Below are 15,933 nucleotides of genomic sequence, written 5' to 3'. Positions count from 1 at the left end.
AGTTAACTTATATCATAACACCTAGAAACACTTCATTATTTAGGACAGAATACCAAGTATCATGGATTTTTGCTGTCACTGGAGATATAATTCAAATGGTATCAGAGAAGAAAATTTTGAAATAAAAATAAGAAATGTTGATGATGCATCGTTTTGACTACTTTTTCTTTTTTTTTTCTGAGTCGTTCTTAGGTTTTTTTTTTTTCTTTGACTACTTTTCTTTATAAAAATGCAGATTATGTAACTTCTCTGGGGAGACCTGTGGCTTCCCGATATGCTGATGGCCTGTTTCCACAGTTCTACAGACCCGAAGATGGCAGAGTATACAACGTAAGTCACAGTTCTCTTGATGGACAGGCCTTATGACATGCTTCTAGGTCTGGGAGTGGCCTATGTGAGGAGGCACACACTGCTTCCTATCGATGCAGTGGAGCAAGGCCTTAGCAGGGCTGGAGGCTTTCTTGTGACAGCGTGAGAGTGCTGAAAGTTACAGCTTAGGACCTGGGAAGGGAAGCACTTGACCTCTTAGATGAGTGCATGAAGCTGTTGACCAGAAAGTAAAAACCTTTGCATATAAGTACTTTGTTTTGCCTTGAAAATAAAGAAGAAAGAGTAGTATGACTGAGGTTAGCAGACAGGCAAGGGTAGCTGCTGACCTGACAAATGCACTGGGAATAGAGGGCCACTTTTGCAGGTAGTCGTGAACAGAGCAAAAGGCACCTATTCCTGGAGTCCTTCATTCCAGCAATGCAGCATGTGACTTATGTACCCCCGTAACGTGTCTGGCCTTGTGCACACCCTGGCCCACCACAGGAGCTCACAGAGACGCTTGTCCCATCACGTCACTTTATGGATATTTCTTCATGTCAGTGCATGTCTGTGTACCTCCTGGACTGTTACTAATTCTTCTTTTTTTTTTTTTTTTAAGGTTTTATTTATTTATTTGACAGAGAGACACACAGCAAGAGAGGGAACACAAGCAGGGGGAGTGAGAGAGGGAGAAGCAGGCTTCCCACTGAGCTGGGAGCCTGATGCAGGGCTCAATTCCAAGACCCTGGGATCATGACCTGAGCTGAAGGCCGACATTTAATGACTGAGCCACCGAGGTGCCTCTGTTATTTCTTAATGTTTAAAAAGTTCAGGGGTACCTGGTTGGGTCAGTTGGTAGAACATGTGATTCGTCATCTTAGGATTCTAAGTTCAAGCCCTACGTTGGGTGTAGAAATGACTTAAAAATTCAAATCTTTAAAAAAAAAAAAGTTTGAATTACTTTTTGAACTTAGCCCGGTTCTAAGCATTAATATCCATAGAATCTTGAGTTTGGTGTGCTGTATATATTTTTTACCTGAACTACATGGAAATCAGTACAGAACTATTGAAAACATCCATCTTTGCCATCTGACGACCTCCACAGCTCCTGTGACATGGTCCCACACTTGTTTCTGTGCTGTTGTAGAAAGTTTAATAAGTGCTGTGGATACCAGCAAGAGATTTAGGAATTTTGCCTTTAGCAGCCATGACAAGCAACAGGAGGGGGTGCCGGAGCCTGAGGAATAAGCTGAAGAGAGGCAGGGGATAGAGAAGGAAAGCAGTTTAAGGCGGAGGGAATGGCCCGAACCAAGGCATGAAAATGTGGAGTTATGTGGTGTGTTCAGAAAACACATTTTCCTTAACAGTTCAGGTATTTAGGGGGTTATTCTGAGGGTTGTTAAAGTAAGAGATAAGTACCAGATCTTCCAAACTTCGATTCTTCACAGAAGAGGGCACATTTTTTTTCTTACTCCTTTTCTATATCTCCTGCCTCCCTACTCCCTGCACAGTTGTGCTAGATCTGTGTGACTGATGGTTTGTTTGTGTATGAGAAACTGCCTGCAAGCCTCTGTCACCTTTCAGTGACAGCCTCTGGTGGTATTGGTAGCAGCTGTGAGTCCTGAAGTGATCCAGGTTGGGGGAGCTTGGCCTGGGAGACAAGAGGATACAGGGCACAGGTTGGGAGCAGGAGGGTGAGTCACAGGGGTGGCATCCCTTAGAGGAAGCCAGGCAGATGTGCTGGCATGTCTAGAAGCATTTTCAGAAATATTTTTGGCATGTTGTCCTTAGGAAAACTTTAGTGAGACTTTATTTTTTCCCCCATCTGCCTTTGCTGATCTCTCTTTTCTTCTGCCTAATTCCTTGGAAGTTCTTTTCTTCTACCTAATTCCCTAAAATGTTCCCTGGACATTTGCTGGTGAAGATAATTCTATAATTATAAAGATAAAATGTTATTTAGAAACACCTTTTTTTTTTCTTTAAGATTACTCTATTTTGAATAGATCACATCATCATCATTTCTTCTGTGGGGAATCATCCAAAGGGTTTCTTAGTTGAAAGATTGGAACAATTCCTCATGGATTATGTGGGGTTTAGAGGATCATCTACAACATGCTCAGTTCTTGATGGCAGAGGCCATGAATCAGTGGGCCCTGTTGTTCCTGGCTGCATGATAGTTCAGATGACATATGTTGGTGTGTTTTTGTTCTGTTTCTTTTTTCTTTTCTTTTTTTCTGCTTTGATTTTCATTAAGTTGACAGCTAAATCAGAACTGATCTATCAGTTTGTGGAACATTTAACACAAGCTGTGGAGAGTTACAAGCAGCGGATGGACTGGCTCACCAGCAGAAGCCGGCAGATTTTTGGCGTCATCTTGGAACAGTGCATTACCATAGTGCTGGATTTGGGCGGCATGCTGGAGGAGGAGCTTAATCTGTGCCAAGATGCTTTAACAATGGTCCTCCAGGAGCAGGTGGCTCACATAGCCAAGTTTAATATCATACGGTGAGTTCCCACTGGATGGGGATATGTCAGTGAAACTTCGTAAGGAGTTTTCATATATTTGAAGATTTTTTTTTTAAAGATTTTATTTATTTATTTGACAGAGAGAGATCACAAGTAGAGAGACAGGCAGAGAGAGAGAGAGGAGGAAGCAGGCTCCCTGCTGAGCAGAGAGCCTGATGCGGGACTTGATCCCAGGACCCTGAGATCATGACCTGAGCCGAAGGCAGCGGCTTAACCCACTGAGCCACCCAGGCGCCCAGTTTTCATATATTTGAAGTGAAGTAACATATCTTTGGGGAGGGAGGAGGTATTATCTTGTCATTTCCTAGAATATATAATTCCAGCAGAGGATCCACAGTGAAAACTTGTATCTGCTTTGCTTAGTTTTCAAATTGGAAGAGATTTAGAAACATACTTTTCTTCAGTGCATGGCAAGATAAAAATATGAGAATAGGAATTACACTGGATGTATACTTAAGACCACAGAAATCTCTGTGGTCTTTTTAGATTTTAGCCTGAATAATGAATTCAGCCTTGTCACAGATATCTCTGTTTTTCTTGTGACTCCCCTGTAAATTGACCCCCTTAATAGAACAGCAGGTGGCCAGCTTTATAGAATTTCCATATTTCAGAGTCTTCACAGTCAGTTACTATGGATTCTTGGATTCAAGAGAATTTAGGCTCTAAGGCCAACTTCTCACATGGAACAGTGGCTGTACCTTCCTGACAGGAAAAATCTGGATGAAGGGGACATCTGCCTACTTGAGTTTTTCTTTTGAAGAAAATATTTTCAGCTAAACAGATGACATCTTTGGGGATGTTGCCTAATTGTGTTCTAGCCCAGATTTCTATTTCTGTTGCAGATCTATTACTGAAGGAATCAAGTCTTAAGTCTGCAATGCGTTAGCTTTCTTGGAAATCTATGCTGTAGCATTTAGGCCACTCAGCCAGATTTCTACCCAGAGGGGCCACATAGAGGTGACATACGTGTGAGGCAGCCTCTGTCTCAGGGCGGTTTATGAGGGACAGCTCGGGCTGGTTCAATAGTCCATGATCCATATAATTCTTAAAATTATGTATGCATATGTTACTTATATAATTTGTTCAACTACAAACACAGAGATAAATAGATTCAAATGACTCTTCTTTCTTGGGGGGATTCCATCACAGCTTTCTAAGTCCCAACTACATGGTTTGATCAAACATTCCCAGGATTTAAAAACTAAAGTTTTGCTGAACTCAATACTATTTTTGATCTGGAAGGGGTAACTGATGGGAATTCGGAATGATGAAAACAGTGTCTTAATAGAATTAGAAATAAAATTTTAGAGTAATAAAATTGGTGCTGATTTACAAATCTTAATGCTGTGAATCCTTATAAATTTACTCTTAATGGAAGATAGTTGTATATAAACCTGCCTGTTCATGAAAATCATTCCCTCAGTAATTTTATTGGTGGCCGTTAATGTTTACGCTTTTGAGATTGTTTAATTTTCCTGTACGCATTGTCTTTCCCAGTCAGTACAGCTCATGGAAGGTAAGGGTGCTTTGGAGACCACTCTTAAATGCTTGCCAGATGTATTGGTAACTTTCAGAGGGCCAGGAACTGTGTTTTCTTTCATTCAGCTCTGGTGGTGGTAAGTGGCTTGCTGCTCGCACCTCCGAGACTGAGGGCTGACAGCTAGGTTGCCCACTGCCCCTGTGACATCCTGTGTGATTCCTTTCAGGGTTTCCCAGCGGCCTGTGAAATGGCAGGAAAATGCTGTTCCTGTGACAGAGCAGTCCATAGCTGCTGCCATCAGTTGGGTTGAGAAAGTGCCTTTTGAGCTGGCTGTGAGCCAGGCTAGCTGCCTCGACACTCTGCTGGAAGCTGGGAACGACCAAACGGTAAGTGTGCACCCTGTGATCCTGGTCACATCGGTGGCTTCCACTTTCTCTCTCCACACCCAGTACCCCCATACTGCCTTTCAGCTGACCTGGGTGCCTTTCAGCAGCATCCCACGGAGACCACATCACTGGCATCAAAGAGCCCTGAAAGTCTCAGTCCTCCTCACCTCTGAATTTTGGAACCAATTGAGAAATTGGTGATAGGCCCTAGGTGGAGATCAAAATGGCAGCTTTGGTGATGGCAGAGCTGGAGCAACCAAAATGAGACCCCCTAACCCTGCCCCCTGAGCTTGGCGGGGCTCCCTCTGGGTGATTAGGGCACGGAGTCGACCCCCATTTAGGCAGTGCCCACAGAGCCACTGAGCTCACAGCCACTGAACAGTGAGGCAGGACAGGGATTTCAACACAGTTGTGTTATGTCTCTCATATTTTTGTTCTGTCCTTGTTCTCCTGACAGTTAGCTAAATCAATGCATCTCTTATGGGACAGAGAGGTTGGGAGATTCTTTGTAGAATCCTGAGGTCAAGGAAATAGGGATTCCCCACATCTACGTTCTGAATCTCTCCCAGTTCCTCCTCTTCACAAATGGATCTGTTATGTGCTTTCCAAGGTGAAGTATATCCATATAGAGGCATCATCTGTTTTTGAATATTAATGCACTCACATGTGCCTTTTTGATGGGCCCTTTTGGACATAAAGCTTTACCTGGAAGAAGTGCTGAAATGGTGGTGGTTTATGTCCTGTTAGCCACAAGGGTGTGTGTTTTTGTGAGTGATTCTAAGGATATGACTTGAAGGGAGTGGCAGGCTTGTGGGGAAGGGCTCTGGGTAGGTGGGGTCCTTTGGGCAGCCTTGGCTTCCCAGGTAGAGATAGATCTGCTTTCCTTTGGGATACGGATACTTAACTACTACTTATGGATTGATATGAGTGAATACTTAATTACTTCTTCTGCTCTGGACTCCTGTGATTCTGTAGTTTTCGAGCTTTACTCTGCTACATTAAGTCCTTTCTTGGGCAAGCAGGCCATGTGCTGGTACCTTGAAAGGGTAGCCCTTACAGGTCACCAGCCTGTTTATTGATACTGAGGAGGATGGTTTAAAATTGGAAATGCATTGTTTATCCTTTCGAAGCCAGAGGAACAAATGGTTCCCATTAAAGAACAAAATAGAAGCTACTTTGTTCTTTGGCCTTTCAAGTTTGTTTTAACATCTGTAAAATTTCAATTGTCTGGACACTATAATAAGCATTCAAGAAATGGAACATTACACAGGCTCTTGGGTGAGTGTGTGTGTGCACGTGCGCATGCCTGCATGTACGTACACACACACACACACACACACACACGGGTGTTCTGTTTCTTTGTTCACCTAACTACCTTGGTCATAGCTGACTCTGGTGACCTGTCATGACTTGAAGATTTCCCAATGACCTTTGATTTTTCTATTTACTTTCCTTTGGTTTGTGCTTCTCCTTTCTTGGATTCATCCCCAGCCCAGCAAGTCCTACAGAAGAGGAAGAACCCAGAAAGAGATTAATAGGCACTGATTATCAAATGCTACTTAAAAAGTCCTGAGAAGACTCTGGAGTATGGCAAATATAAAACATACTCAGACCACTGAATTCTTCCTCCTAGAGCTTTATCTGGATGTGGTCTATGGGAACCTTCTTGTAACTGCAACTGCCTCCTATATAAAAGTGCTATGCCCCATGTTTTGTGAAGTGCAGGGGGTAGGCAGAGGAATGGGTTCCCCTAATGGGTTGCCCCTCTGCTCTGTGCCTCATATCCACTCCACTGAGTTTCAGATTGATTCATGTAGCTGGTTTTTTCTATAACCAGAAAAGATACAAGGCTTAAGAAACTTTTGAACAGTAAATCTAGATACCCAGACTTTTGCCACTGATGATAACCTGCTTTGGATTAGCATCTCCCAAGAGTGAATCCTGAGAAGAACGAAGAGAGTGGCTGTTGTTTTGTGTTCAAAGATTAACATGGAAGTTGGGCTTTTCTATCTGATTCACATGAAGAGTGAGGGCTGACTGATGGCATTTGGTGAGGGTAAAGGAGGATCCTCAGAGGCTTTTGGCCTCTTTCAGAACTGGGCTTTGTTCCCATAGTCGGGCCAGAAGACCAAACATGCAGGGATGACTGAGGGTGAGCCTTTGAATCTAGAGGAAGCCAGGCAAGGTGGGGTTTACCTGAATCTCAGCTCTGATGGCAGCACGTGGAGAGCACTATTGATGGATGAGGTATTCTGTTGGCTCCTGTGCAAAAGGGTCTGGCTCATGGGAAGGGCAGCATGTGGGGTACTGAGGCAATTTCTGATGTTTTTAAAAGGGCTGGCCTTGTCCTCAGAGTCCAGGGTATGCTGTCGAGCCCAGGCTTTCTGCTCTGCACTATTTTCTGTCCCAGTGTGCATTTTGGGGATGTTGGTAGTTTCCCTGGCCTTAATGAGGAGGGGTGTTTGCCAGGAGGCCCTGGAAAGGCCTGCTGATCCAGGATGGGAGGGCTTGTTTGGAAAGAGAAGGCTGGTTATTCAAAGCCTGATTCCTAGCTGCCTAAGAAGGCTAACTGAGGGGGCTTGCCTTCTGCTTTCAGCAGAAGGCTACCTGCCCAAAGGGTACCTGTGTAGTTCTTGCCTCTCTTCTGTCCGGCTGATAGGGATACATTTGTTTACTTTAAAAAAGTATCTTCTTCACTGGGGGAGTAAATGGGTGAATTAGAGCCAGACCCCTATGATTCCGTAAGGAACCTTCACCACTGGACAGTAAACTGAAGGGCTGACCATACCAGTCACAAGCATGGCTGTGGTTCCGCCAGGCATCAGATCTTTTCACCTTTGTGTCCCTAGAAATGGCGGTGCCTGGCAAGGGCTCAGTAAATGTTTGTTGAAGATTGAAGGAGTGGGAAAGAAGTACTGTTGATATTGTTGAAATTGGGGCTAGATGTGGGTTCGAGAAATTCCCATTCCCCTTGCTATGGTACAGATTTGGGTTTTTTTAATTGAAAGGCAGTAGTCTGCATGGAACCAGGCAGGTGAATTTGCTAAGCCTTGTATGACTTCTGTGGGGATAGTGGTTGGAGACAGGAACCCCAAAACCTGGCAGGCCAGAAAATTGTTGGTGGTCGAGAGTGTTAGGAGGAATTGGAGAACTGAGTTGGATTAACATCAGAAGGGCAGTTACCACCATGGGGTAGGGGGATCAGAAATCAAAATGGGCTGAATAAGGAAAGGGCTACCACAGGTACAGGAAAGATCTGGAAGTCAGATCCAAGGTCTGGAGTTGGTCAAAACTGTTCAAACAGTCAAAGTTGTATGAAGAACAAGACAGAATTTTGCTAGGCCTCTCACTGCCGTTCTGGGTGACTTACTTTCATTTGACTTTGATTCTTGCAGAGTGGAGGTTTTGACAGCCCGAGACTTCTGACAGGCCACAACAGAGGACAGTCAGGGTGGAAGCAGCCGTTCCCAGTCTGGTTCTTCTTTTCCCCCAAACCTGTGTCTGAGAAGATGTCATGGCCCCTTTGGCTGGGCTGAGTGCAGGCTGCCGGGGGCAGCTGCAGAGCAAATGGCCCAGACAGAATAAGGCATTTCAAGTGGAAACAAACGCTCTACCCTCCTTTACGTAAAGTGTCAAGAGTTTTTGACTTCCAGTACAGTAGCTGAATGAACCCCAAGTATTTTCTAGATCTTGTGTTAACAAATTCAGTACAAATTAGCATTTAGGGAAAAATGCTGATCAGTGAGAAAGCTGCTCCTGGTCTGGCTGCTGCTGCTGATCGATCCTCAAGACTGGCCCTTGCCCCGAGTTGCTCAGAGGTACTGGGTCAGGGGAGAGGATTCCTTTGAGGACAGTTCCCCTGAAACCATACCACTTCACCCGGGTTTTAGTCAGTGACATTGATACCAGGGACTAGGAGCCTTGGATGGTGTGACAGCCAAGAAAGTGAAAAGAGTGCCTGGCTACCTTCCTATCCCATGATCTTGCTTGTACAGTTTTGGGATTCACATCCATTTCTTTCCTTTCCTTTCTTTTTCTTTTTTAAGATTTTATTTATTTGAGAGAGAGAGAGAGTGCATGAGAGAACTCAAGCCAAGGGGAAAGCAGAGGGAGAAGTAGACTCCCCATAGGGGCTCTCCCATTAGGGAGCCCCTTGTGGGACTTGATCCCAGGACTCTGGGATCATGACCTGAGCCAAAGGCAGACGCTTAATGGATTGAGCCACCCTGGCACCACTCACCTCGGTTTCTAAGAGGTGACCAGCCTTGCCATGATGAGCCGACAGAATGACGTGTTTGAAAGCAAAGGCAGAAGCTCACGGGGTCAGGCAGCTGGATTTCCTAGCTGAAAGACCAGGTCAATTCACCTGTCTAGTCCTCTGTTTCTTCATCTGTAAACTGGGTATGATAACAAGAAATCCTTTTCCACAGGACTCTTGTGAGTGTTGAAAAAAATAATTCACGTTGGTTTATCATCCCAAAGAGCAGATGACCCCAAAGCCATGTCATTTAAAAAGGCATTTTGCCACTTGGTGGAAAATGGGGCTAGGTGGCATATTTACCTTCCTCTCCTGTTTTGTTAGTGTCATTTTGTGAGTGGAAAGAAGAGGCAGGGAGACAGTGTGCCAGAGGGGACTGGGGATGGGATAGGTGGTCTCACTGTAGAGCATGTCCCAGGAAGTCTGTAGCACAGATAACGGAAACATAGGCAATAAAGCAGCTGAGAAATGAACTTAATGAATAGTGAATTACCCTGGAGCCTGAGCAAAGGAAAGGAAATCCTGACTCTGCTGGCTACAGCAATTTTTAGCTTCATGCAGTCTCAAGGGGAAAACATCTCTGTACAAGGATCTCAGACTCTTGGGTCATTGCCAGCACAGAGAAGCTGAGTTGGCATGACGTGCAACAGAGGTGCATAGTGTCAGAAGTCGCAGATGGACCACCTGGAGATGTTTGTCCTCACTCACCTCCCTATTGAGCTAACAGATCTTACAAAATACTCCCTGTGCCTATTCTCCTTTCTTGGGCCACATGTGACTTTAGATCTTTATGTGAGATTGAACCCATCCCCATGCTAAGTTTGGGCCCAACCCAGCTGGAACACTAATAACAGTGCAGCAAAGGGGAGCCCATTGAACCCCTCTCACACAAAGTAAAGTGGGTGAGGGGGGAGAAGGGAAAGAGAATGCATTTGCTGAGAGAATATTAGTTCCCTAACAAGGGATATAGAGATCAACATTTCTTCCTTCTTTCAATATTTTTTCTGCTTCTTGGCAACTGGCTGCAAGAGATATACAACATTGCTCTGTCTTTACTTCCCATTAGGTCATTTTTAAAATCAGGGATCAGGTTTGAAAGGCCTGAGAGAAAGAGTCATGGGGGTGGGGTGGGCACAGTCAGCCCCAGCTGCTGCAGACAGGGGGGCCCAGCCAGCCGGGGAGCTGACCATAAGTCCTCTTCTCTCTGCATCAGGTGGGTTTAAGTCCCAGGTTTGAGGTTGAATTGAGGTACCTGTGTACCTTCATTAGCAGGGGTTTGTGATTAGAGCAGAGAAAGGCTCATGAGTCCATGACATCTATTTATCCCTTCAAACCCAGTGCATTTTGTGGGGATTCTTCCCCAGTTTTCTGTTGAAACAGTCATGGTGTTTTAAGGGGTGGATGTAGATGGCATGTATTCTGGCTCTCTCTGGGTTTTTAACTTTCTGAGAACTATGCATGCATAAGTGCAAGTTGTCTTGTTTAAACTCAGTCACGAGGTGCACTATATTACCTCCTTTTTTATAAGTGAGGAAACTGAACTTCTTTCCTTTTCCCCAAGTTCACAGAACTCGTTAGTAGCAAGGAAGTCAAGTACTTTGGAAGGCAGAATACTCCGGAAGAGGAGGGCAGCGTGGTTGAGGTTGGGGTGGGACTCTGGTCATGGGGTCCCCTTGGGTGGATTTTAACGTGTGTCTAACTGAAGCAGGGAGCATTATGGGATTGTCTCCTACCTGGGTGAGGTGTGCATCTCCCATACCCCTCATTGAAGGTTGGGGTGTGTGTGTGGTGGGGCTCCTGACATGGGTTTGTTCATTCTCCTGTCCCCCTCATGGCCTGGTGTGGTGGCGAGACTCAAGGCCCAGTGTGCGGACTTGGTCCCTGACCTGCTGCATAAAGTCAGGACAGGCTTATCTTGCCCACGTGTGCTTCCCTGTGACATGAGAGCAGAGAGTGAGCCAAGTGGAAATAAGTCCTCCTTCCTCCTGTTCTGCCTCAGACTGAGGAGAGATGAATTTGTATTGTAGAATTCTGGCACCACAATGGGAAATTATTTGTAAGCTTCCTGCCCACAGTAACTATGCCCACACTTGCTTTGTGTTGAAAACAGCCACTCCTGACCTGTCTCATGTATCCATGGACTTAATGGAAGCTCTTTCCCACACTAGCCTATCCTGTCCTTCCCAAGTGAGACCCAAGACTGTGACCACTGCCAAGAGACCTTGACACCAGGCCTTGAATATCTCACTTCCTGACTTTGGCCCCCAAATATCGTCACCAAACATGGATCTGTGCTGCTACTTCTGCTGTCCGCCCCCCCCAGGAGCAAAGGCAGTTTTGTAGAAAGTGTACTGCCAGTGAGTCTGGTACAAGTCTAGGGCACTTCAGGGAGATAAACTGTTGCTTCTCTTATCTTGCAGATTGAATCCATTTACTACTTTGTGGTGGGAGATGTTCCTGAGCAAACCAAGGGGCTCCTTCTTCAGGGGGCTTTGGAGATCCCATGTCCTGTCTGCCCAGTGTCTTTCAATGCCAGAGGAGAAGGCACTATTGCTTTCTTAAAGGATCTGAGTGCCAAGACCCACAGCAGGTAGGCAGAAAATGCGCTCTTGAGTGACAGTGGCGAACTGCCTGCTTGCGCACGATCAGCAGTGATACTCCTAACCATTCTGTTCTGTGCTCTCCTCCGTCCAGTGGTCTTTAGTCTCCAGGCCTTTTCTTCTCTACCCGGTGTTAATCTTGCCTTGTTATTTTCTGTAATTCTGGTGGTCTGACTTCAGGGATCCTTGCTGACCCTGGAGAGATTGCTCCCTCCAAGGGTAGCTAATTTCTAGAGTTTAGATGGCTCACCCAGAAGTGCACCGTTCCTGTGCAAGCTAACTGATCCAGAGCACCTTGGTGCCAGCAGTCACTCATGCTCAGGACCTCTATTTCCCTGCACCGTTCATGCCAGGGCCGGGTACTGGACATCTTGGTGCAGCTCCTACAATCCAGAACCCATTGAAATTATTCAGCTACCCATCCTAAACCTCACCCATTCCATTCTGCAGGAACTACAATAAAGACTCTTGCCTGTGTTTTCCCCTTATTCCCTCATGCCTCCTGACCAGCCCTGGTGCTGCCCTGTGTGGCATGACGTACTGTGCTGTGGTGTGTTCCCCTGCCTCTTGAGAGCTATATTAGTAGTCAGTTTGGGTCACCGTAACAGGTAACACAGACTGGATGGATTAAACAACAGAAATATATTTTTCACACTTCTGGAGGCTGGGAAGTCCAAGATCAAGGTGGTGGCCGATTCAGTTTCTGGCGAGAGCTCTTCCAGGCTGCCTTCTAACTTTATCCTCACTTGGAAGGAAGGGAAAGAAGGATGATGAAGGGAGAGAGAGAGAGAGGGAGAGAGAGAGGGGGAGAGAGAGAGTGCACAAGCACACCTGTAAGTTCTTTGGTATATCTTCTTAAAAACATACTAATCTTGGGGCGCCTGGGTGGCTGGCTCAGTTGGTTAAGCATCTGACTTCTGATTTCTGCTCAGATCATGATTTCAGGGTCCTGAGACTCCTCAATTGTGATCTCAGGGTCCTCAACTCCATGGGGAGTTGAGCTGCGCTCAATGGGGACTCTGCTTGACTGTTTAAGTGTCTCTCCTGCCCTCTCTTGACCATCCCTGCTTGTGTGAATGCTCTTTCTCTAAAATAAATCTTAAAGAAAAAAAAAGATACTTAATTCATTGGATCAGGGCCCTAGCCTTATAACCCCATTTAACCTTAATTGCCTCCTAGAGGCTCTATCTCCAAATACCGTCAAATATGATTACATTGGGGGTTAAGTCTTCAACATATGTATTTGGGGGTTGGAGACCACAATACTAGTCTATAGCAGGAACTGTGAGTAGCAACCTCTATTTTCAGTGGCAGTTATACTGATCTGGTGCCCTCATTGTAGCTGAATAACAACTGAATATACATTTTAAAACATACCCACCACCTTGTCTGTGTGGATAGGCTTAGGTCCCTTGTGGAGAGAGATCAGGTACTTAAGCATTTATAAGGAGAATGATCGAGTCTTTGTCTCAGCCTGTCTGTCTGAAGTGGGTACGACTCCTGCCCTCGAGCACGTGTTTCCAAATTTGCTCATCACCTTTGCCTGGGGAGCTTGTTAATAATTCAGAGTGGAGGGGCGCCTGGGTGGCTCGGTGGGTTGAGCCTCTGCCTTCGGCTCGGGTCATGATCCCGGGGTCCTGGGATTGAGCCCTGCATCAGGCTCTCTGCTCTGCAGGGAGCCTGCTCCCTCCTCTCTCTCTGCCTCTCTGCCTACTTGTGATCTCTGCCTGTCAAATAAATAAATAAATAAATAATCTTAAAAAAGAAAAATTCAGAGTGGAGGGCTTCACCTTACAGGTGATTCTACATAATAGAGGGGATCCTGGGACTAGGCATTTAATCATTCACTTTGCAGAAAAACCCCGCAGGGAGTTTGATTAAAATGCAGATACCTGGGGCTTCTGGGTGGCTCTGTGGGTTAAACCTTCAGCTCAGGTCATGATCTCAGGGTCCTGGGATCAAGTCCCACATCGGGCTCTCTGCTCGGCATGGGGCCTGCTTCCTCCTCTCTCTCTCTCTCTCTGCTTGTCTCTCTGCCTACTTGTGATCTCTCTCTGTCAAATAAATAAATAAAATCTTTAAAAAAAATGCAGATACCTTGGCCATAGCCCTAGAGATCCTAATTTTTGAGCTCTAGGAGAAGGCCAAGAATATTCATTCTTAACAGGACCCCTGATGATTCTGAAGACCACTGCTCTGGTTACCATTAAAACACTTTGAAATCTTTGAACATTAGATGTTTGGCTTTGATTCTGGGTTCCTAAATCCCCTCAAATACAGGAGGGCTCACTGTCCTACTTTTGCTACTAGAGAGAGTAAAAGGCTACTGGCAGGCCCACCTGTCTTGTTGGTCCTCTGCTTAATTCACATGGGGCATTTTCTCTGGGCAGGTGATAGGTTAGGGTGTAATTTAACATGGGAAGACCTGCAGTTCAGCTCCTGACTTTTAGGCCATGTACTATTGAGTATGAGTTTTGCAGAAGAGGATGACATATAGACATGCTTTTCTGTTCCTGCTCTTGCCCTCCCAAGTGAGCCCAGCCCCCAGCCAGTGGTGTTCCTGCCTACTCCGTGCCTGCCAGATCCCCAAGTCTCTGGGTTGGCCACCACACACCCTTGGCTGTTGAACCTCAGCTGAAGAGCAGTCATTAGGGAACTCCAAAGGGCATGCCCTGAGCGTCTCAGCTTGCAGGGAGGCTGGATTCCTGGTTAACCCTGTGCCCGAGTCCATGTCTGAATAGAGCCACTGACCTGCAAAGCATGTAACTCATAAGTGAGTTACCCTGTTTTCTAATCTGGAGAACAGATCAGAGAGTAGAAAGTCCTGGGCATCAAAGGTCTTAGTACCCAGGGTGTGGGACCTGGCAGCACAAACCTCAGCCTGCTTTGTAAGGAAGTCAAAGGACAGGGGAAGTTGGCCATGTCTGCTCCAGTGGAAGCACCGTAGGAGGCAGGGATGGCCAGGTTAATGGTCCGTTGGCCTCATGAAGGGCTGTTGGGACAAGGCTGGCTTGTTGAGTGCCATTGTCATTGTTTTAGTTGCACCTGAAACCCTCTAGAAACAGATAGGACTGAGGATTTCCATGATCCAGGTAAAGCCCCCACACCTCTCCCACCATCTGTGCATCCAACTGTCCATCCCAAGCCCCTGCTTCAGGATTCTCTTCCTGCTGAAGAAGAGGCAGAGGTGGAACTCTTGAGGGACTAGAGGAAGGAACATTACCCAGAGAGCTCCTGTTAATCAGAAAGAAATTTCCTGCTATCACTGACTTTTTGGATCCCAGGTAATTGGTGTCAAGGGTATGCTTAGCCCGTCATTTTGTAGACCAGACCAGTGCTTCTTGAATCCCCCTGGGATCTTGTTAAAGTGCTTATTCTGACTCAGCACCTCCAGGTAGGGCCTCAGAATGGGCATCCCTAACCAGCTCTCAGGTGCTGCTGCAACTCCTCAGACCACATTTTGAGGAGTCAGGTGCTAAAAGTTCCACACAAGAATTCTTTCATTAGTGCTTTTGCCTAGCTTCTGGGGAAGTGCTTATTTGCCGAATTAAAGTTGAAGCCCATTGGCATTTGGCAGACAAGCCAGTGGTGCCTGTTGTCACCAGCTTTCAACACTGAACCCGCAGGGCCATGGGCACTGTTGGGGCCTCAGACTGTTGGCTTGTCAACACTGTGTTGACATGATTGAACCCTGGGAACAGAAGGATAAATATAAAGCAGAGGGTATCGTTTTTCTAGGGTCAATACATACCATTTGGTTGGGATAATTCCCTCTAAGAGAAGAGTCATCTGTTAAAATCCCAACAACATTCACAGTTCTCTCTTTTCTTTTGCCTCCCTGTCTTTTGTTTTGGGAGAACTGCAGGTACAGGGAAAAGCCATGAAACATCTAAGATGCTTGGCGCCACAGCAGAGTAAGGTCACAGGTCTGGGAGAATGAGTGGACATGCACAAATAGCACTACTAGCCTAAAGTTGCGAATCTCTTCCTGTTTCAGATTCCATGCATTTGCAGAGAGAACCGAGTGTGTGGACTTTCCTGAATTTGCCGTAAAGGATGGTGACAGTGTAATTACTTGGAATTTAAGGAAACTGAAAGGAAAGTGCCCTCCAGGTATCTGGGATTCAAAAAACACACAATTACCCAGTGTGGTTTTCTGTACCTTTAGAAATGAAAGCACTAGATAGGGACTGATGGTATCTTTTTCATTATTTGTCTGGTCCAGGGGAAGTTCCTGATATTACTAGTGAATTTGTCAGCCTTGCAACCAGGTAGAAGTTTATTACCACCCAGGGAAGTGGCCTAAGTTATGTGTGTGGAAACTTGAGAAGCTTCTGAGGATGTGGTCCCGATGTGTCAATGCTGGACTTAGTC

General features: G+C 45.8%; 1 protein-coding gene across 1 annotated transcript in view; it reads left to right on the top strand.

Moving 5' to 3' along the window:
- Positions 1–250: 250 nt before the first annotated feature.
- Positions 251–15,933, top strand: part of VWA3B (von Willebrand factor A domain containing 3B) — a 208,331-nt gene continuing 192,648 nt past the window's right edge. The window contains exons 1-5 of the mRNA XM_059407818.1: positions 251–330; positions 2,564–2,814; positions 4,542–4,701; positions 11,380–11,549; positions 15,557–15,672. Coding sequence (XP_059263801.1) covers positions 2,639–2,814; positions 4,542–4,701; positions 11,380–11,549; positions 15,557–15,672 — 622 coding nt within the window. The 5' untranslated portion in view covers positions 251–330; positions 2,564–2,638. The remainder of the gene's footprint in view (positions 331–2,563; positions 2,815–4,541; positions 4,702–11,379; positions 11,550–15,556; positions 15,673–15,933) is intronic.

The sequence above is a fragment of the Mustela nigripes genome, chromosome 7 (genome assembly GCF_022355385.1).
Source record: "Mustela nigripes isolate SB6536 chromosome 7, MUSNIG.SB6536, whole genome shotgun sequence".
NCBI classification, from domain to species: Eukaryota; Metazoa; Chordata; class Mammalia; order Carnivora; family Mustelidae; genus Mustela; species Mustela nigripes.
The sequence above is the reverse complement of the archived record's forward strand: the minus strand, read 5'-3'. Positions and strand labels throughout refer to the sequence as shown.